General features: G+C 49.4%; 1 protein-coding gene across 2 annotated transcripts in view; it reads left to right on the forward strand.

Moving 5' to 3' along the window:
• Positions 1-20,888, forward strand: part of tbc1d17 (TBC1 domain family, member 17) — a 60,830-nt gene extending 39,942 nt beyond the window's left edge. For both annotated transcript variants that reach the window (XM_078237337.1, XM_078237336.1), the window contains exons 13-17: positions 1,270-1,369; positions 5,594-5,691; positions 7,766-7,882; positions 8,964-9,050; positions 13,454-20,888. In XM_078237337.1, coding sequence (XP_078093463.1) covers positions 1,270-1,369; positions 5,594-5,691; positions 7,766-7,882; positions 8,964-9,050; positions 13,454-13,678 — 627 coding nt within the window. In that variant the 3' untranslated portion in view covers positions 13,679-20,888. The remainder of the gene's footprint in view (positions 1-1,269; positions 1,370-5,593; positions 5,692-7,765; positions 7,883-8,963; positions 9,051-13,453) is intronic.
• The last annotated feature ends 112 nt before the right edge of the window (positions 20,889-21,000 follow it).

A 21,000-nucleotide genomic window follows, 5' to 3' on the forward strand; every position in this document is an offset into this window, starting at 1 on the left:
ATGCTACCGGGACTTGATGGTTTGAGTTATAAGGAGAGGCTGGATAGACTGGGACTTTTTTTCCCTGGAGCGTAGGAGGCTTATCGGTGATCTTATAGAGGTCTATAAAATAATGAGGGGCACAGATCAGGTAGATGGTCAACATCTTTTCCCAAAGATAGGGGAGTCTAAAACTAGAGGGCATAGGTTGAAGGTGAGAGGGGAGAGATATAAAAGTGTCCAGAGGGGCAATTTTTTCAGAGGGTGGTGAGTGCCTGGTTAGGTGGATTAGTGGGGTAAATACTTGGGGTTACGGGGAACAGGTCTGGGTAGGTTTACATGGGGTTATAAGGATAGGGCCTGGGTGGGATTGTTGTCAGTGCAGACTCGATGGGCTGAATGGCCTCCTTCTACATGTTCTTATGTATAGAAAGGACAATAGTGAATCGCTATTGCTGGTGAGTTGTATAATTAAGAAGAATATTAATTAATAAGAACTAGGAGCAGGAGTAGACTATCTGGCCTCTCGGGCCTGCTCCGCCATTTAATAAGATCGTGGCTGATCTTTTCTTGGACTCAGCTCCACTTGCCCGCCCGCTCACCATAACCCTTAATTCCTTTACTCTTCAAAAATCTATCTATCCTTGTCTTAAAAACATTCAACGAGGTAGCCTCAACTGCTTCACTGGGCAGTTCAAATTTAATAATCTATTCTGTTAATATTTGATGTTCAATAAGGAGGGTGTTGAGTGATTTTTTTTTTTTCTTTTTTTAACCTACCTGGTCTCCAGGAGCTAAATATTGTGGGCGTTCAAAATCTGAAATTAAAGAGAGAAAATGCTGAGAAGTACTTGACAGGTCTGGCAGCAGCTGTGCACAGAGAGGCACTGTTGATGCTTCATTTTGATAACTTTATGTCCAGTTGCAGTGCAAGTCATTGATCTAAATCACTAACTCTCCCTGTGTTTTTCCCACCCCGCCTGCCGTGGGAATCGGAGCAGGCGGTGGGGGTAGGTAGGCCATATAAAGGTCCGTTGACCTCGGGTGGGATTTTCCAGTCGCACCCCAGAAAATCCCGCCCCGGTTTCTCTTCCCCCCACAGTTGCTGCCGGACCTGCTGTGTATCTGGCTTTCATTTGTTGCTTTCGGATGTATCGCTGAAGAGGTGAGATGCTAATTTCTCAGCAAAGGGTTTGAACTCTGGTTGTTGTCTGAACGCTTCTGGTTGTGTGAATCCTGCCCGTCGCACCGCAGTGTCTTAACCGTCTGTTCTCTTACCTCTGGCCACAGCACCGTAACTTTGAGGAGAGTCAAGAGAGCATGAAGGAGCAGCTAGAGAAATTGGCTCTACTTCTGAGGGTACTGGATTCTGCCCTCTGTGATTTCCTAGGTTAGTGAGTTAAGCCAACACTCCAGTGTCTTTTTTTGGTTGGTGATTGTCCCATACTGTGTTTTCAAAGACTTAACATTGCCATTGGAAATGTTTGTAGAATCATAGAATCCTACAGTGCAGGAGGAGGCCATTCGGCCCATCGAGTCTGCACCGACCACAATCCCACCCAGGCCCTATCCCCATTACCCCGTGCATTTACCCTAGCTAGTCCCGCTGACGCTAAGGTACAATTCATCATGGCCAATCCACCTAACCTGCACATCTTTAGACTGAGAGGAAACCGGAGCACCCGGAGGAAACCCACGCAGACACGGGGAGAATGTGCAAACTCCACACAGACAGTGACCCAAGCCGGGAATCAAACCCGTGTCTCTGGCGCTGTGAGGCAGCAGTGCTAACCACTGTGCCACCGTGCCGCCTTAAACTTTGTACTTTGCAACTACTTCTTCAATCAATACTTTTAACAGCTATCATTTGTTATATATTTTGCAAGTGACTTCATTGACGGAGGGGTTTATGAGGCCGATCTTGGGAGATGGCTCCCTCTGCAATATATTCCGTAGAGTCGACAACACAGAAACTGTGTTCGGCCCACCTGGTCTGTGCTGCCATTTATGCTTCACCAAGACCCCTTCCATCCCTCTTCATCTCATCCTGTGCACATTACGGCACAGTGGTTAGCACCGCTGCCTCACAGCACCAGAGACCCAGGTTTGGTTCCAGCCTTCGGTGACTGTCTGTGTGGAGTTTGCACGTTCTCCCCGTGTCTGCGTGGGTTTCTTTCGAGTGCTCCGGTTTCCTCCCACAGTCCAAAGATGTGTAGTTTGGGTGGATTGGCCATGCTAAATTTGCAGTGTTACAGGGAGCCTGGGTGGAATGCTCTATTGGAGAGTTGATGCAGACTTGATGGGCCAAATGGCGGCCTCCTGCACTGTAGGGTCTCTGTGGTTCCATGATTTCATTGCCATGTGCTTATTAATTTACCCTATTCAATGCCAATCACCTACTCCATGTGGGAGCAAGTTTCACATTCCAGCCACACTCCAGGTAAAGAAGTTTCTCCTGAATTACCACTTGGATTTGTTATTTTCTTACCCATTGGGTCAGTAAGTTGGGAATCTGCTTCAATCTCCTGCTACATGAGACAGGAGTACATCTGTTGGCCCTTTGAGCTTCCGTTCGACATGATTATGATTAATCATCTGTCTCAGCTATTTCCATCTCCTTTTGTGTCTAAAAATCTATGAATCTCTGAATATATTTGATGACTGGTCATCCACAGCTCTCTATATTCGAGAATGCCAAAGAACCACAATCCCTTGAGTGAAGAAATTTCTCCTTATCTCTGTTCTAAATGGTGACCCTTTTATTCTGAAAGTGTAGCCCTGTGTTTCGACTCCTGCCAAGGGAAGCATCTATCCCATTAAGCCCCTTGAAACATACAAATTCTTAATGAGATGACCTCTCATTCTTCTAAACACAGAGAATATAGGCCTAGTCTACTCAATCACTCCTCACGGGACTATTCTCTCCTGCCAGGAGTTAGTCCAATGAACAGGAGTATGTTGTTCTCTAAGCCCTGAGAGAAATGTTGCCCTGAGAGGCATTCCCCTGGGAGAAGCTAATACCTTCAAAACACAAACATTAAAAAAATCTGCGATGGGCGAGAAAATACTAGAGTTTTTGGGGTGTGTGTGTCAGTGTTTCCTCTGTCTTTCCCACAGGCCAGTGCTTGGATACATGCATTGTTCTCTCTTCCTTTCTCCCTCCCTCGCGCGCTCTCTCTCTCTCCACCTTTCTCCCTTGCTCTCTCTTTCTTTCTCTCTCTCTCTCTCTCTTCCTTTCTCCCTCTCTCGCTCTCTCTCGCTCTCTCTCGCTCTCTCTCGCTCTCTCTCGCTCTCTCTCGCCCTCTCTCGCCCTCTCTCGCTCTCTCTCGCTCTCTCTCGCTCTCTCTCGCTCTCTCTCGCTCTCTCTCGCTCTCTCTCGCTCTCTCTCGCTCTCTCTCGCTCTCTCTCGCTCTCTCTCGCTCTCTCCCTCTCTCCCTCTCTCCCGCTCTCCCGCTCTCCCGCTCTCCCGCTCTCCCGCTCTCCCTCTCTTCCGCTCTCCCTCCCTCCCTCCCCTCCCTCTCTCTTCCGCCCTCCCTCCCCTCCCTCTCACTTCCGCCCTCCCTCCCCTCCCTCTCTCTTCCGCCCTCCCTCCCCTCCCTCTCTCTTCCGCCCTCCCTCCCCTCCCTCTCTCTTCCGCCCTCCCTCCCCTCCCTCTCTCTTCCGCCCTCCCTCCCCTCCCTCTCTCTTCCGCCCTCCCTCCCCTCCCTCTCTCTTCCGCTCTCCCCTCCCTCCCTCCCTCTTCCGCTCTCCCTCCCTCCCTCCCTCTCTCTTCCGCTCTCTCTCTCTCCCTCCCTCCCTCCCTCCCTCCCTCCCTCCCTCCCTCCCTCCCTCCCTCCCTCCCTCCCTCCCTCCCTCCCTCTCTCTTCCGCTCTCCCTCCCTCCCTCCCTCTCTCTTCTGCTCTCCCTCCCTCCCTCTCTCTTCCGCTCTCCCTCCCTCCCTCTCTCTTCCGCTCTCCCTCCCTCCCTCCCTCGCTCTCTCTTTGGGGGGCAAAAGGCAAGGGGGCAGCCAGGTGCCAGAGCACAAAGGTGCCAACCCCTCACTGCCCACCTCCCTGCACCCCCCCTCCCCCGCGCTCTTTCTCTCCAGCACACGTGGACAGACTCTGTCATACACATGGGAAGGAATCAGGTTTCGTGCCTCAGTTTGAATGCAGCTTAAATAGAGCAGATAATTCTTTTCTCTGACGGCTGTTAATTGAAACCAGTTTGAACAGTTTCCATCCAATTCCACGGGGGTCTGAATGTTGTAGCATTAGCAACCGGCAGTGTTGCTGCAGTCTCTCTTCCAGATACCATCAGATAAATAGCTTCACTTTGTATCAGCTCCCAGGCCCCGGGCTGCATTCCAGGGGCTGCTGCTGTGCATCGGGACACGAATCGAGACAAATTCAGGCTCCATGGTTAAATGGCCTACTGACGCGCACTGTTTACATCAATGTGTGAAATATGATGGTCTGTGTGTGATACTGGGACAGATTGCTGGGAACCCTGGAACTGGAGCCCGTCACAATAGTGGCAGAAACTCAAAAAAGGAAAAGAATCCATTGGAGTTGATCTTAGAATCCCTACAGTGCAGAAGGAGGCCATTTGGCCCATCCAGTTTGCACCAACCACAATCCCACCCAGGCCCTATCCCCATGCATTTACCCTAGTTAATCCCTCTGACACCTAAGGGTCAATTTAGCATGGCCAATCCCCCGAACCTACACATCCTTGGATTGTGGGAGGAAACCCTCGCAGACACGGGGAGAACGTGCAGACTCCGCACAGACAGTGACCCAAGCTGGGAATCGACCCCGGATCCCTGGTGTTGTGAGGCGGCAGTGCTAACCACTGTACCACCCTTAAATATTCAGTAATAATGTCTTTTCATCAACACTCAGCCTTTCTCATGTCTCCCTGTATTCTTATGCTCATTTGGCCAGTTTTTCCACTGTTTGCGGTACTTTGCTTCAGAGTGGTACAGTGGTTAGCACTGCTGTCTCTCAGCACCAGAGACCCGGATTCGATTCCAGCCTCGGGTGACGCTGTGTGTGGAGTTTGCACTTTCTTCCCTGTTGTCTGCATGGGTTTCCTCCGGGTGCTCCGGTTTCCCCCCCACAGTCCAAAGATGTGCGGGTTAGTTGGATTGGCCAGGCTAAATTGCCCCTTAGTGTCAGGGGGGTAAAGAACAAAGAAAATTACAGCATAAGAACAGCCCCTTCGGCCCTCCAAAGCCTGCACCGACCATGCTGCCCGACTGAACTAAAACCCCCTACCGTCCCGGGGACCATATCCCTCTATTCCCATCCTATTCATGTATTTGTCAAGACGCCCCTTAAAAGTCACTATTATATCTGCTTCCACTAAATTCCTTCCATTACCAGGGTAAATATGTGGGGTTATGGGGGATAGGGCCTGGGTGGGATTGTGGTCGGTGCAGACTCGATGGGCCGAATGGCCTCAGTCTCTCCTGTAGGGATTCTAGAGGGTTACACTGCTGCTGATGGCCCTGGAGGAGGTTGGGTTCCTGGTGGGTTAGTTTTCTGTGTGGGTGTGGAGTGCGTCTGCGCGTGGGTGATGTGTGAGGGATTGTTGTATCGCAGCGTTCCTGATGACTTTTCTCCCTCACCAGATTCCAGAGAGTCGGGGAACCTGTGCTTCTGTTTCCGCTGGCTCCTCATCTGGTTTAAGCGGGAATTTGCTTTCCCAGATATCTTGCGGCTGTGGGAGGTGAGCGCTGTCAGCCTGAATCTATTAGAGACTGTGACCTGCGGCACGCCTGCAGATTGTGCTGTTCCGATTGACAGACTCACAGAGCAACACAATGAGGCAAATGTTCTACCATGTTAACGAGACTGTACGCGCGCGTGTGCACTGTACGCGCGCGTGTGCACTGTACGCGCGCGTGTGCACTGTACGCGCGCGTGTGCACTGTACGCGCGCGTGTGCACTGTACGCGCGCGTGTGCACTGTACGCGCGCGTGTGCACTGTACGCGCGCGTGCGTGTGTGTGTACCCAGTGCCGCACAGGCCCATGGGATAGGCGTGTTCCATCACATTATGTCCTACATGGCACACAATGCACACCATGGCTTAAAGGAGTGATACAGCGGAGGCTATATCTGACAGTGTTACTGTGCAGGGTGTGGGCTATATCTGACAGTGTTACTGTGCAGGGTGTGGGCTATATCTGACAGTGTTACTGTGCAGGGTGTGGGCTATATCTGACAGTGTTACTGTGCAGGGTGTGGGCTATATCTGACAGTGTTACTGTGCAGGGTGTGGGCTATATCTGACAGTGTTACTGTGCAGGGTGTGGGCTATATCTGACAGTGTTACTGTGCAGGGTGTGGGCTATATCTGACAGTGTTACTGTGCAGGGTGTGGGCTATATCTGACAGTGTTACTGTGCAGGGTGTGGGCTATATCTGACAGTGTTACTGTGCAGGGTGTGGGCTATATCTGACAGTGTTACTGTGCAGGGTGTGGGCTATATCTGACAGTGTTACTGTGCAGGGTGTGGGCTATATCTGACAGTGTTACTGTGCAGGGTGTGGGCTATATCTGACAGTGTTACTGTGCAGGGTGTGGGCTATATCAGTGTCGCATTGAGGGGTGTGGGCTATATCTGACAGTGTTACTGTGCAGGGTGTGGGCTATATCTGACAGTGTTACTGTGCAGGGTGTGGGCTATATCTGACAGTGTTACTGTGCAGGGTGTGGGCTATATCTGACAGTGTTACTGTGCAGGGTGTGGGCTATATCTGACAGTGTTACTGTGCAGGGTGTGGGCTATATCTGACAGTGTTACTGTGCAGGGTGTGGGCTATATCTGACAGTGTTACTGTGCAGGGTGTGGGCTATATCAGTGTCGCATTGAGGGGTGTGGGCTATATCTGACAGTGTTACTGTGCAGGGTGTGGGCTATATCTGACAGTGTTACTGTGCAGGGTGTGGGCTATATCTGACAGTGTTACTGTGCAGGGTGTGGGCTATATCTGACAGTGTTACTGTGCAGGGTGTGGGCTATATCAGTGTCGCATTGAGGGGTGTGGGCTATATCTGACAGTGTTACTGTGCAGGGTGTGGGCTATATCTGACAGTGTTACTGTGCAGGGTGTGGGGTATATCAGTGTCACATTGAGGGGTGTGGGCTATATCAGTGTCGCATTGAGGGGTGTGGGCTATATCAGTGTTGCATTGAGGGGCGTGGGGTATATCAGTGTTGCAGTGAGGGGTGTCGGCTATATCAGTGTCGCATTGAGGGGCGTGGGGGGGTATATCGGGGGGTGTCGCAGTGAGGGGCGTGGAGTATATTGGGAGGGGTGTCACAGTGAGGGGCGTGGGGTATATCAGTGTTGCAGTGAGGGGCGTGGGGTATATCGGGGGGGGTGTCGCAGTGAGGGGCGTGGGGTATATCGGGGGGGGGTGTCGCAGTGAGGGGCGTGGGGTATATCGGGGGGGGGGTCGCAGTGAGGGGCGTGGGGTATATCAGTGTTGCAGTGAGGGGCGTGGGGTATATCGGGGGGGGTCGCAGTGAGGGGCGTGGGGTATATCGGGGGGGGGTCGCAGTGAGGGGCGTGGGGTATATCAGTGTTGCAGTGAGGGGTGTGGGGTATATCGGGGAGTGTCACAATGTTCCACCATTAAACAAGGGACTTGCTGTGCTGTGTGAGCCAGACTGTGCTGTCTCTGTAAAACTGTTTCTATGTTTATTCGGCTGGGATTTGTCGGTTTTATATTACTTTGTACTCTCGCTGCCTGTGGACTATCATGAGCTCTGTCTCTGTGCCCTCTTCCCCAGGTACAATGGACAGGCCAGCCGTGCCCAAATTTCCATCTGCTGGTTTGCTGTGCCATCCTGGACTCTGAGCGAGACGCTCTGATGAACCCCAATTATGGTTTCAATGAAATACTCAAGGTAAAACCAAATACTTTCACTTCTTTTCAATTTGTATTTCATCGCTTTCTATTAACCTGGTGAGCAGAGTGCTCTGTCATCACTTAATCAGGCTTCTCTCATTTACTGTGGAGCCACTTTCCTGTACAGCCTGGGAAAGGTACAGCCAGCCTCCCGAACCCAGCAGTAAGAGACCGGAGTCTGTCACATGCTGGAGGATTGAAGAGCGTGTTCAGTGTCAGCGTGTTCTGGCCTGCCACTGTGTAAACTGTTCATCTTCCAGTTGCGATCATTACCCTCGATGGCTCAGTGTTGCGGATGAGGTATCCGTATGTGGTTATCTGCCCACAGTTTATGACTTGTCTGCATGAAGCAGTGTTGCTAATTGACTTTCACCAAAGTGCTTCAGTCAGACGATGGATTATTACAGCTGCCACCTCATTCCCAGATCTGTGCTGCTGCTGCCTCCCCCACCTGTGCCACTTGTGCAGGGAGATTCATAAGACATAGGAGCAGAATTAGGCCACTCGGCCCATCGAGTCTGCTCTGCCATTCAATCATGGCTGATTTTTTTTCTCATCCCCATTCTCCTGCCTTTTTCCCCCATAACTCCTGATCCCCTTATTGATCAAGAACCTATCTATCTCTGTCTTAAAGACACTCAATAACCCGGCCTCCACAGCCTTCTGCGGCAAAGAGTTCCACAGATTCACCACTCTCTGGCTGAAGAAATTCCTCCTCATCTCTGTTTTAAAGCATCGTCCCTTTAGCCTGAGGTTGTGCCCTCTGGTTCTAGTTTTTCCTACTAGTGGAAACATCCTCTCCACGTCCACTCTATCCAGGCCTCGCAGTATCCTGTAAGCTTCAATAAGATCCCCCCCTCATCCTTGTAAATTCCAACGAGTACAGACCCAGAGTCCTCAACCGTTCCTCATACGACAAGCTCTTCATTCCAGGGATCATTCTTGTGAAACTCCTCCTGGATCCTTTCCAAGGCCAGCACATCCTTCCTTAGATATGGGGCCCAAAATTGCTCACAATACTCCAACTGCGGTCTGACCGGATTCCTGGAACTGATCTCCTCTCCTGCTCTCTCTTCTAGCACATCAATGAGCTAACCATGAGGTTGAACATGGAAGACATCCTATGCCGGGCTGAAGCCATCTATCACCAGCTAGCAGCCTGTCCGGTGAGTGAGAGCGCACGGGCACCGACCGCGGGAGCATGCAGCATCTCAATAGCTGCACCGCTGAACAATCTCCCCTTATTTTTTACTGGAAAAAAAACACCATTTAAGAACAAAGAAAATTACAGCACAGGAACAGGCCCTTCGGCCCTCCAAGCCTGCACCGACCATGCTTCCAGACTTGACTAAAACCCCCAACCCTTCCAGGGACCATATCCCTCTGTTCCCATCCTATTCATGTACTTGTCAAGACGCCCCTTAAAACTCACTACCGTATCCGCTTCCACCTCCCCCAGCAACGAGTTCCAGGCACCCATTACTCTGTGTAAAAAACAAATCTGCCTCGTACATCTCCTTTAAAGCTTGCCCCTCGCACCTTTAAACCTATTCCCCCTAGTAATTGACTTTTCCACCCTGGGAAAAAGCTTCTGACTATCCACTCTGTCCATGCCTCTCATAATCTTGTAGACTTCTATCAGGTTGCCCCTCAACCTCCGTCGCCCCAGTGAGAACAAATCAAGTTTCTCCAGCTTCTCCTCATAGCTAATGCCCTCCATACCAGGCAACATCCTGGTAAATCTTTTCTGTATCCTCTCCATCCTTCTGGTAGTGTGGCGACCAGAATTGAACACTATATTCTAAGTGCGGCCTAACTAAGGTTCTATAGCATGACTTGCCAATTTTTAAACTCAATACCCCGGCCAATGAAGGCAAGCATGCCATATGCGTTCTTGACTATCTTCTCCACCTGCATTGCCACTTTCAGTGACCTCTGTACCTGTATACCCAGATCCCTTTGCCTATCATTACTCCTAAGGCATTTACTGGCATTTCTGTATATTTCCTATCTGTATTAGACCTTCCAAAATGCATTACCTCACATTAGTCCGGATTAAACTCCATCTGCCATCTCTCCGCCCAAGTCTCCAACTGATCTATATCCTGCTGTATCCTCTGATGGTCCTCATCGCTATTCGCAAATCCACCAACCTTTGTGTTGTCTGCAAACTTACTAATCAAACCAGTTACATTTTCCTCCAAATTATTTATATATATATTACAAACAGCAAAGGTCCCAACACTGATCTCTGAGGAACACCACTTGTCACAGCCCTCCATCCAGAAATGCACCCTTCCACTGCTACCCTCTTTCTTCTTTGACCGAGCCAGTTTTGTATCCACCTTGCCAGCTCAGCTCTGATCCCATGCGACTTCACCTTCAGCACCAGTCTGCCATGAGGGACCTTGTCAAAGTCCTTACTGAAGTCCATGTAGACAACATCTACTGCCCTACCCTCATCAATCATCTTCGTCACTTCCTCAAAAAACTTGATCAAGTTCGTGACACATGACCTCCCCTTCACAAAACCATGTTGCCTCTCACTAATACGTCCACTTATTTCCAAGTGGGAATAAATCCTATCTCGAAGAATCCTCTCCAATAATTTCCCTACCACTGATGTAAGGCTCACCGGCCTGTAATTACCTGGATTATTCTTGCTACCCTTCTTAAACAAAGGAACAACATTAGCTATTCTCCAATCCTCTGGGACCTCCCCTGTAGCCAGTGAGGATACAAAGATTTCTCTCAAGGCCCCAGCAATTTCCTCCCTTGCCTCTCAGTATTCTGGGGTATGTCCCATCAAGCCCTGGGGACTTGTCTACCTTAATGTTTCTCAAGAACTCCAATACCTCCTCCTTTTTGATCTCAACATGACTCAAACTATCTACACACCCTTTCCCAAACTCATCATCCACCAAGTCCTTCTCTTTGGTGAATACTGACGCAAACTACTCATATAATATCTCGCCCATTTCCTCTGGCTCCACGCATAGATTCCCTCCCTTGTCCTTGAGTGGGCCAACCCTCTCCCTGGCTACCCTCTTGCTCTTTATATATGTATAAAAAGCCTTGGGATTTTCCTTAATCCTGCTGGCCAATGCTTTTTCATTACCCCTTTTAGCCCTCCTTACTCCTTGCTTAAGTTTCTTTCTACTTTCCTTGTATTCCACACTTGCTTCATGTCTTCCCAGCCTCCTAGCCTTGACAAATGCTTCCTTTTTCTCTTTGACTAGGCACTGTAGGGGTTCATTGAAAATTAAACAAACTTTCTGATATTTTTCTGTTGAAATATCAATTTGAAACATTAATTCTGTTTCCAGAAACTTCGCCAGCTGCAACAACTAAACATTCATAGAATCCCTACACCGTGAGAAGGAGGCCATTCGGCCCATCATCTGCACCATAAGAACATAAGAAATAGGAGCAGGAGTAGGCCATCTAGCCCCTCGAGCCTGCCCCGCCATTCAATAAGATCATGGCTGATCTGACGTGGATCAGTACCACTTACCCGCCTGATCCCCATAACCCTTAATTCCCTTACCGATCAGGAATCCATCCATCCGCGCTTTAAACATATTCAGCGAGGTAGCCTCCACCACCTCAGTGGGCAGAGAATTCCAGAGATTCACCACCCTCTGGGAGAAGAAGTTCCTCCTCAACTCTGTCTTAAACCGACCCCCCTTTATTTTGAGGCTGTGTCCTCTAGTTTTAACTTCCTTACTAAGTGGAAAGAATCTCTCCGCCTCCACCCTTTCCAGCCCCCGCATTATCTTATAAGTCTCCATAAGATCCCCCCTCATCCTTCTAAACTCCAACGAGTACAAACCCAATCTCCTCAGCCTCTCCTCATAATCCAAACCCCTCATCTCCGGTATCAACCTGGTGAACCTTCTCTGCACTCCCTCCAATGCCAATATATCCTTCCTCATATAAGGGGACCAATACTGCACACAGTATTCCAGCTGCGGCCTCACCAATGCCCTGTACAGGTGCATCAAGACATCCCTGCTTTTATATTCTATCCCCCTCGCAATATAGGCCAACATCCCATTTGCCTTCTTGATCACCTGTTGTACCTGCAGACTGGGCTTTTGCGTCTCATGCACAAGGACCCCCAGGTCCCTTTGCACGGTAGCATGTTTTAATTTGTTTCCATTGAGATAGTAATCCCATTTGTTATTATTTCCTCCAAAGTGTATAACCTCGCATTTCTCAACGTTATACTCCATTTGCCATATCCTCGCCCACTCACTCAGCCTGTCCAAATCTCTCTGCAGATCTTCTCCGTCCTCCACACGATTCACTTTTCCACTTATCTTTGTGTCGTCTGCAAACTTCGTTACCCTACACTCCGTCCCCTCCTCCAGATCATCTATATAAATGGTAAACAGTTGCGGCCCGAGTACCGATCCCTGCGGCACGCCACTAGTTACCTTCCTCCAACCGGAAAAACACCCATTTATTCCGACTCTTTGCTTCCTGTCGGATAGCCAGTCCCCAATCCACTTTAACACACTACCCCCAACTCCGTGTGCCCTAATCTTCTTCAGCAGCCTTTTATGGGGCACCTTATCAAACGCCTTTTGGAAATCCAAAAACACCGCATCCACCGGTTCTCCTCCATCAACCGCCCTAGTCACATCTTCATAAAAATCCAACATGTTCGTCAAGCACGACTTTCCCCTCATGAATCCATGCTGCGTCTGATTGATCGAACCATTTCTATCCAAATGCCCTGCTATCTCCTCTTTAATAATGGATTCCAGCATTTTCCCTACTACAGACGTTAAGCTGACCGGCCTATAGTTACCCGCCTTTTGTCTCCTTCCTTTTTTAAACAGCAGCGTAACATTAGCCGTTTTCCAATCAACCGGCACTACCCCAGAATGCAACGAGTTTTGATAAATAATCACTAACGCATCCATTATTACCTCTGACATTTCTTTCAATACCCTGGGATGCATTCCATCCGGACCCGGGGACTTGTCCACCTTCAGTCCCATTAGTCTACCCAGCACTGCCTCTCTGGTAACATTAATCGTATTAAGTATTTCTCCTGCTGCCAACCCTCTATCGTTAATATATTCACCAACTATATTCCCACCAGATCCTATCCCCATAACTCCATGCATTTACCCTAGCTAGTCCCCCTGACACTAAAGATCAATTTAGTGTGGCCAATCCACCTAACCCGCACATCTTTTGGACTGTGGGAGGAAACCGGTGCACCCGAAGGAAACCCATGCTGACACGGGGAGAACGTGCAGACTCCACACAGACCTTTAGTGTCCAAAGAAGTGCGGGTTAGGTGGATTGGCCATGCTAAATTGCTCCTGAGTGTCAGAGGAATTAGCAGGGTAACCCAAGCCGGGAATCGAAACCGGGTCCCTGGCGCTGTGAGGCAGCAGTGCTAACCACTGTGCTGCCCCGGGCGGGAATGGATGGGGGTGGGTAGAGGAAGAAGTGATTGTCTCAAGGTGAGAGATGCTTCCTCATCTCCCCAGTGAAGATTGTCTGCAGACGTGGCGAGCTGATGGTTTGTGTTTCCTCTGTTTTTGAACAGCAGCTGCAGCGGAGCGTGCAGCAGATCCTGGGTCTGGCGGAGGACACCACCCCCACCCCCAGCTCCGGCTCGGGCTCCGGCACCGGCAGCTCTCCCCAGGCACTCTCCCCCAGCCAGACGCACGAGTCGGAGCTGACGGACAGCGCCTCGCACAGCCTGCCCGACAGCAGCATCGAGATCCTACACACCGAGGACGGCAACATCGAGTCCGGCCAGAGCCCGTAAGGGGGCACGCGGGGAGGGGCAGGTCGTCTGCCCTAATGGAGGCGCCTAAATCTCAACAAGGACATCTCTAACCCTTTCACCAAGGCCTTGAACTTTGGAAAGAAGACAGAATCCATCTGGTTAATCACAAGTGGGCAACATCCTTTCTTCACTGGCTGAGCTTTGATCTGGACAGTTGATAACTTGGTTTCAATTCCCAATTCCTGTTGGAAGTCTGAAGGAAACTAACAGACCATTTGGAACAGGGTCGCTCCTTTTAGTTTAGACTGAGCGCTAACTATAACACTGTAGAACGCCATTCCCTTGTTTTACTGGGTTTTTTTTCCCCGAGGAATTATACATAAAGCCCTTTCGATTATGGGGCGGCACAGTGGCACTGCTGCCTCACAGCACCAGGGATCCGGGTTCAATTCCGGCCTTGGCTCACTGTCTGTGTGGAGTTTGCATGTCCTCCCCATATCCACGTGGGTTTCCTCCCACAGTCCAAAGATGTGCGGGTCAGGTTGATTGGCCATGCTAAATTGCCCCTTAGTGTCAGGGCGATTAATAGGATAAATATGTGGAGTTACCGGGATAGGGACTGGGTGGGATTGTTGTTGGTGCAGTCTCGATGGGCCGAATGACCACCTTCTGCACTGTGGGGATTCTATGATAGTGTGGGGAGGCTGGTTGGTCGCCAAAAGGGCAGATAGTAAACGTTGTGTAAAGCAGTTCTTGCCATCCATCCCTCTGGCTGTTGTCTGAGTGAAACCAAATCCTTTCTGTCAAAGATAAAGGAGGGACTGTCTCCAGTGTTAACGGAAGGATTTAATTAATTGTAGCTTAACGGTGTGAAAGTAAAATGTTCAATACTTGCCCACTGAACACCTAACATGCAACACCCTCTTTCAGTCTAATGGACTCCCAATCATTGGCGGCCGCAAGCCCCGATGACGTTTTTACTTTGCCCGATTCTCCGAGGCTTCTAGTCAGTTGACGCTGCCCTGGTTTAGTCTTCCTTGAGTTTCGTGTTGGCCACCGTTGGTGTGAGGCTGCTGGGATGGGAGACCATTACTGTAGCAGCGTCAATCAAACAAGAGTCCGTCCGCCCAAACTTGGGTTGGTGTCTGGAGATAGTCTGGTTACAGCAATCTGTCACTCGAGGGTCAGTGATTCTTAGACCAACCGGGTAACACCTTGAGCTGCTGGGCTGAGGGCCTCCCCCGCAGCATCAAGCGGTATTGGCTGGCAAGAGATGTCCTGAGTCCAGGCTGCTGACAGTCATATTTTTCATTCTGTCACGTGATAACTAGTGCAATTGGGTCACCCCCAAAAACATCGGTAGGAACCTCCTTTCATAAAAAGATAGCACTTGACCCTTGGGGTGGCGCAGTGGTTAGCACTGCTGCCTCACAGCGCCAGGGACCCGGGTTCAATTCCGGCCTTGGGTCACTATCTATGTGGAGTTTGCATGTTCTCCCCATGTCTGCGTGGGTTTCCTCCAGGTGCTCCGGTGTCCTCCCACAGTGCAAAGATGTGCAGGTTAGGTGGACTGGCCATGGTAAATTAATCCTTATTGTCCAAAGATGTGCAGGTTAGGGGGATTGGCCATGGTAAATTAATCCTTATTGTCCAAAGATGTTCAGGTATGGGGGATTGGCCATGGTAAATTGCCCCATAATGACAGTGCGATTAGGAAGGTTCATATGTGGGGTTACGGGGATAGAACCGGACCTGAGTGGGATTGTTGCCGGTGCAGGCTCGATGGGCCGAAAGGCCTCCTGCACTGTAGATTCTACGAGATGTGCAGTTTAGGGGGAATTGGCCATGCTAAATTGCCCCTTAGTATCAGAGTTTATGGGGATGGGGCCTGGTTGGGATTGTTGTCCGTGCAGGCTCGATGGGTCGAAAGGCCGCCTCCTGCACTGTAGGGATTCTATAGTTTAAGTCAGCTAGCCATGCCTGAAGCAAAACTAACAGACCAACATTGGGAATCTCACCATGAAAGGATCTTTCTTTTCAATCTATTCTATATCGGGAAGAATCTTCTCCAGCTCCTGTGCAATTATGTGTAATTTTTCCCCCATTGCCCTGTCCTCGAGGGGCATATCCCCACGAGTGCCGCAAACCCAGTGGGTTGTAGGTGTGTAGTCAGTACGACAGTGTAATGAAGGCCTGCTGTCCTCCACTGCCCGGGGCAGTGCGTTTTATTCCCCGTGGCTACAACTGTGGTTTTTCAAGGAGGTAGGAAAACGAAACCAGTTGTTCAGCAGTAACCATGGCAGCGGTCTCTGTCCGTTTTAAATGTGTTGGGGAGGGTGGGAGTGCTAGATCGGAGAGAAAGCGCTGTGCTTAGTTTTGCAACCACAGGAAAGAAAACAGCAGAGGCACTGCTGGAGGAGTGCTGCTTAGCCCCAAGACTGGTCAGCCACTGAGAGGTAAAGTCCATTTAACTATTGAGACAAATGCCTCGTGATGCCCCCTAGCGCATCCGTGTGCCCCCTGCCCCCTCGGGTGCCAATGGGTGTCTTTTTTAATCACCCACATTCCACTCCGATAGGATTCTCGCAAATGCTACCCATCGTCACAGACCATGTCGGCTTGGGCTCAGTTGCCGAGGCTGTCCCTTCGCCTCTATCGATCGGGCATTCCAGAACCAACCGGCACATCACCTAGGCTGACACGCCGGTGCCGTGCTGAGGGGGCACCGCCCTGACAGCGCTGCCATTTCCGTGGCATTAAGCCAGGTCGATCCATTCTGATGCATTTTTGACAACATATCCAATTTAAGGAATAGGGCGTTTTCCCAATGTCCTGGCCAACATTCCTCCCTCAACCGAACACCACCCAATACAGATTAACCAGTTGTTCACCTGATTTCTCTTGCAGAGAATCCCGCTACTGCACAAATGCATATTAATCTGTGTCTTTGACTTGAACAAAGTGATTTGAGGCATTTCTGTTAAGATGCAAATGCATTCTATATCTATATATAGGCATTAGCTTTTTCGTGGTAAAATATTTACAGTGAAGCTGGTAGGTTTGGGTCCTTGAGACACCATCTGACTTGTCAAAAAAGGGAAGCAGCAAACGAGAAACAAGTTTTTGGTTTCACACTTGGACTTTAATAACCCGGGACTTTATTCTATCTTAGAAAAATGTTTGGAAGACCTTTTTAATTGACACTCATTCTATGTTAAAAATATTTACATACCAATGTAATAGGAACATCTAATTTAATGTATGTTACAAATTTATCTTCCATTCTGATGGAATGGTGTTATGCTATTCACCTAACTTCAAATTACGTTAAGACTGTGGGAGTGTACAGAGTAATGTCCCCTCTCTGTATCCCTGCGCAAGTTCCTTACTTTGTTTTACCCACTCACTGAGGTTTCTCTTTTTTTTTAATGTTCAGAAATGTATATTTCAACTATTCAATCCGCTTGGTAGTGGGCACTGGTCTGGCACAGACGCTGCCACAAATCTTCCATCCTAGAAGTCGAGTAAATAGCGAATATCACACGTGCTATTCTTCTGTATCACCAATAGCATTTCTTTGGACAGTGCAGAGGGAGCTTTACTCTGTATCTAACCCCGTGCTGTACCTGTCCTGGGAGTGTTTGATGGGGACAGTGTAGAGGGAGCTTTACTCTGTATCTAACCCCGTGCTGTAACTGTCCTGGGAGTGTTTGATGGGGACAGTGCAGAGGGAGCGTTACTCTGTATCTAACCCCGTGCTGTACCTGTCCTGGGAGTGTTTGATGGGGACAGTGCAGAGGGAGCTTTACTCTGTATCTAACCCCGTGCTGTACCTGTCCTGGGAGTGTTTGATGGGGACAGTGCAGAGGGAGCTTTATATCTAACCCCGTGCTGTACCTGTCCTGGGAGTGTTTGATGGGGACAGTGTAGAGGGAGCTTTACTCTGTATCTATCCCCGTGCTATACCTGTCCTGGGAGTGTTTGATGGGGACAGTGCAGAGGGAGCTTTACTCTGTATCTAACCCCGTGCTGTACCTGTCCTGAGAGTGTTTGATGGGAGACAGTGTAGAGGGAGCTTTACTCTGTATCTAACCCCGTCTGTACCTGTCCTGGGAGTGTTTGATGGGAGACAGTGTAGAGGGAGCTTTACTCTGTATCTAACCCCGTGCTGTACCTGTCCTGAGAGTGTTTGATGGGAGACAGTGTAGAGGGAGCTTTACTCTGTATCTATCCCCGTGCTATACCTGTCCTGGGAGTGTTTGATGGGGACAGTGCAGAGGGAGCTTTACACTGTATCTACCCCGTGCTGTACCTGTCCTGAGAGTGTTTGATGGGAGACAGTGTAGAGGGAGCTTTACTCTGTATCTAACCCCGTCTGTACCTGTCCTGGGAGTGTTTGATGGGAGACAGTGTAGAGGGAGCTTTACTCTGTATCTAACCCCGTGTTGTATCTAACCCCGTGCTGTACCTGTCCTGAGAGTGTTTGATGGGGACAGTGTAAAGGGAGCTTTATTCTGGATTATCGAGCTGATATGTGTTAATGAACACTAATGATAAAATATGGATATATCTTTATGCTGCTCTGAGTTGTTCTTTTGTTATACTGCAGAGGATATTCCCCTGCTATGATTGGAGATAATCGAGATGGTGTGCTTTGAAATCCCCAACTATTATTTCCTGCAAGCCCTGATGTAATTGCCTGCTGTGGAGAGAAGGTATGTCTGTTGTGGACTGTGTCTTTAAGAGTGCGAGGTCCTTGTTCCCTAAATAGGCACAATGCCAGAACCTGGGAATAGCAGGAGGCTGTTCAGCCCCTTCAAGCCTGTTCCATCATTCAGTTAGATCATGGCCGATCTTTGTCTGAACTCTTGTCTGACCCGCCTGGATTCTGTCGCCCTCAGGCCTGGCCCTCCCTGGGAATCGCCTGTTTGAAGACCTTTGGCATAAACCCTGATTGATTTGGATTGTGTGCCGGAACTCGTAGAATCATACACCACAGAAGGAGGCCATTCGGCCCATTGTGTCTGTGCTGGCTCCTTCAAAGAGCTGGCCAATCGGTCGTGCTCCCCTCCCCACCTCTCTGGGTTTTAAGTTTAAAGTTTTTTTTTTATTAGTGTCATAAGTCGGCTTACATTAACACTGCAATGAAGTTATTGTGAAAATCCCCTAGTTGCCACACTCCGGCGCCTGTTCGGGTACACTGAAGGAGAATTTAGCATGGCCAGTACACCCTAACCAGCACGTCTTTCAGACTGTGGGAGGAAACCGGAGGAAACCCATGCAGGCACGGGGAGTACGTGCAGACTCCACGCACACAGTGACCCAAGCTGGGAATCGAACCCAGGTCCCTGGCGTTGAGGCAGCAGTGCTAACCCACTGTGCCACCGTGCCACACTCCCCATATCCCTACAATTTGAAATGATTGGAACTAAACTGGGCCCAGTGGCCTGCGTGCTCTCAACAACATTACCTTCAGACCAACGGGAAGCAAAGTGCATAATGTTTATTAATGAGGCTTGTTAATATTAATGAGCACTAGAAGCGTGCTCTGGCATGGAACGTCTGCTCCAACTTGGAATTCTTGCTTCTCATTTAAAAACAACCCAATTCAGCTTATTAATGAAGCGAGATTTACGAATCAGGAACTTCCTGTCCACTTGACACCAGAGTAGTAGCAGGTGAGAATGTGTCTGTAATAAAATGTGTCATCGAAGTTTACAGCATGGAAACAGGCCCTTCGGCCCAACTTGTCCATGCCGCCCCTTTTTTTTTAGCCACTAAGCTAGTCCCAATTGCCCACGTTTGGCCCATATCCCTCTATACCCATCTTACCCATATAACTGTCTAAATGCTTTTTAAAAGACAAAATTGTAGAAAGTTTATTTAATAGTGTCACAAGTAGGTTTACATTAACACTGCAATGAAGTTACTGTGAGAATCCCCTAGTCGCCACACTTTGGCGCCTGTTCGGCTACACTGAGGGAGAATTTAGCATGGCCGATGCAGCTAACCAGCACTTCCATGGACTGTGGGAGGAAACTGGAGCACCCGGAGAAAACCCACGCAGACATGGGGAGAATGTGCACACAGACAGTGACCCAAGCTGGGAATTGAACCCGGGTTCCTGGCGCTGAGACAGCAGTGCTAACCACCGTGCTGCACCCCTACCCACCACTACTACTACCTCTGGCAGCTCGTTCCAGACACTCACCACCCTCTGTGTGAAACAATTGACCCTCTGAACCCTATTGTATCTCTCCCCTCTCATCTTAAATTTATGCCCTCTAGTTTTAGACTCCCCTACCTTTGGGAAGAGATGTTGACTATCTAGCTGATCTATGCCCCTTATTATTTTATAAACCTCTATAAGATTACCCCTAAGCCTCCTACGCTCCATGAAAAAGACTCCCAGCCTCTCCTTATAACTCAAACCATCAAGTCCCGGTAGCAGTATGTATCCGTATTGATTCCATTGGCCATTGTTAAATGTGAATGTCATTCCAAGAGAGAGAAATCTTTTTCTGAGCATTTAACTCAGGGTATTTAAACATTTAGACAATTACATGGGTGGCGCAGTGGTTAGCACTGCTGCTTCACAGTGCCAGGGACCTTGATTCGATTCCCGGCTTGGGTCAGTGTCTATGGGGGGTCTGCACATTCTCCCCGTGTCTGTGTGGGTTTCCTCCGAGTGCTCCAGTTTCCGCCCACAGTCTGAAAGACGAGCTGGTTAGGGTGCGTTGACCCAAACAGGCGGGGGATTGTGGCGATTAGGGGAATTTCACAGTAACTTCATTGCAGTGTTAATGTGAGCCTTACTTGTGACTAATAAATAAACTTTACTTTATGGGTGTAGAGGGATATGGGCGAAACGCGGGCAATTGGGACTATCTTAGTGGCTTTAAAAAAAAAGGGCGGCCTGGACAAGTTGGGCCGAAGGGCCTGTTTCCATGCTGTAAACCTCTATGACTCTACAAAGCAGTCCACCCCTAAGGGTCAAGTGGGTGTGTTCCTGGAGGATCAGCGTCTGATATCCCCTCCTGCACACCTCACAGTGGTGTAGTTCGGTGGTCAGGGGACAGTGAGAGAGACTGCCCATCATGGTCAGTATTGGATTGTCTGAAGTGAGGGCACTGCCACTGGCTGGCGGTGTACTGCTGTGTTAATGTGTGTCATGGAACTCTTTAGTGTGATTGTGAAACGTGTGACTGTAATTCACTGTATTAAAATACTGACCCAATCATTAACACAGGCTGACGCTGTCTCTTTTTTTTTCTGTATCATTCATTCTTTAAATTGTTTTTTTTTTCCACTTAAACATTTTCCGCTGCCTCATTCTCTCATGCGGCAATCCGGTGTTGGAC

Source organism: Mustelus asterias, chromosome 21, assembly GCF_964213995.1.
Source record: "Mustelus asterias chromosome 21, sMusAst1.hap1.1, whole genome shotgun sequence".
NCBI lineage: Eukaryota > Metazoa > Chordata > Chondrichthyes > Carcharhiniformes > Triakidae > Mustelus > Mustelus asterias.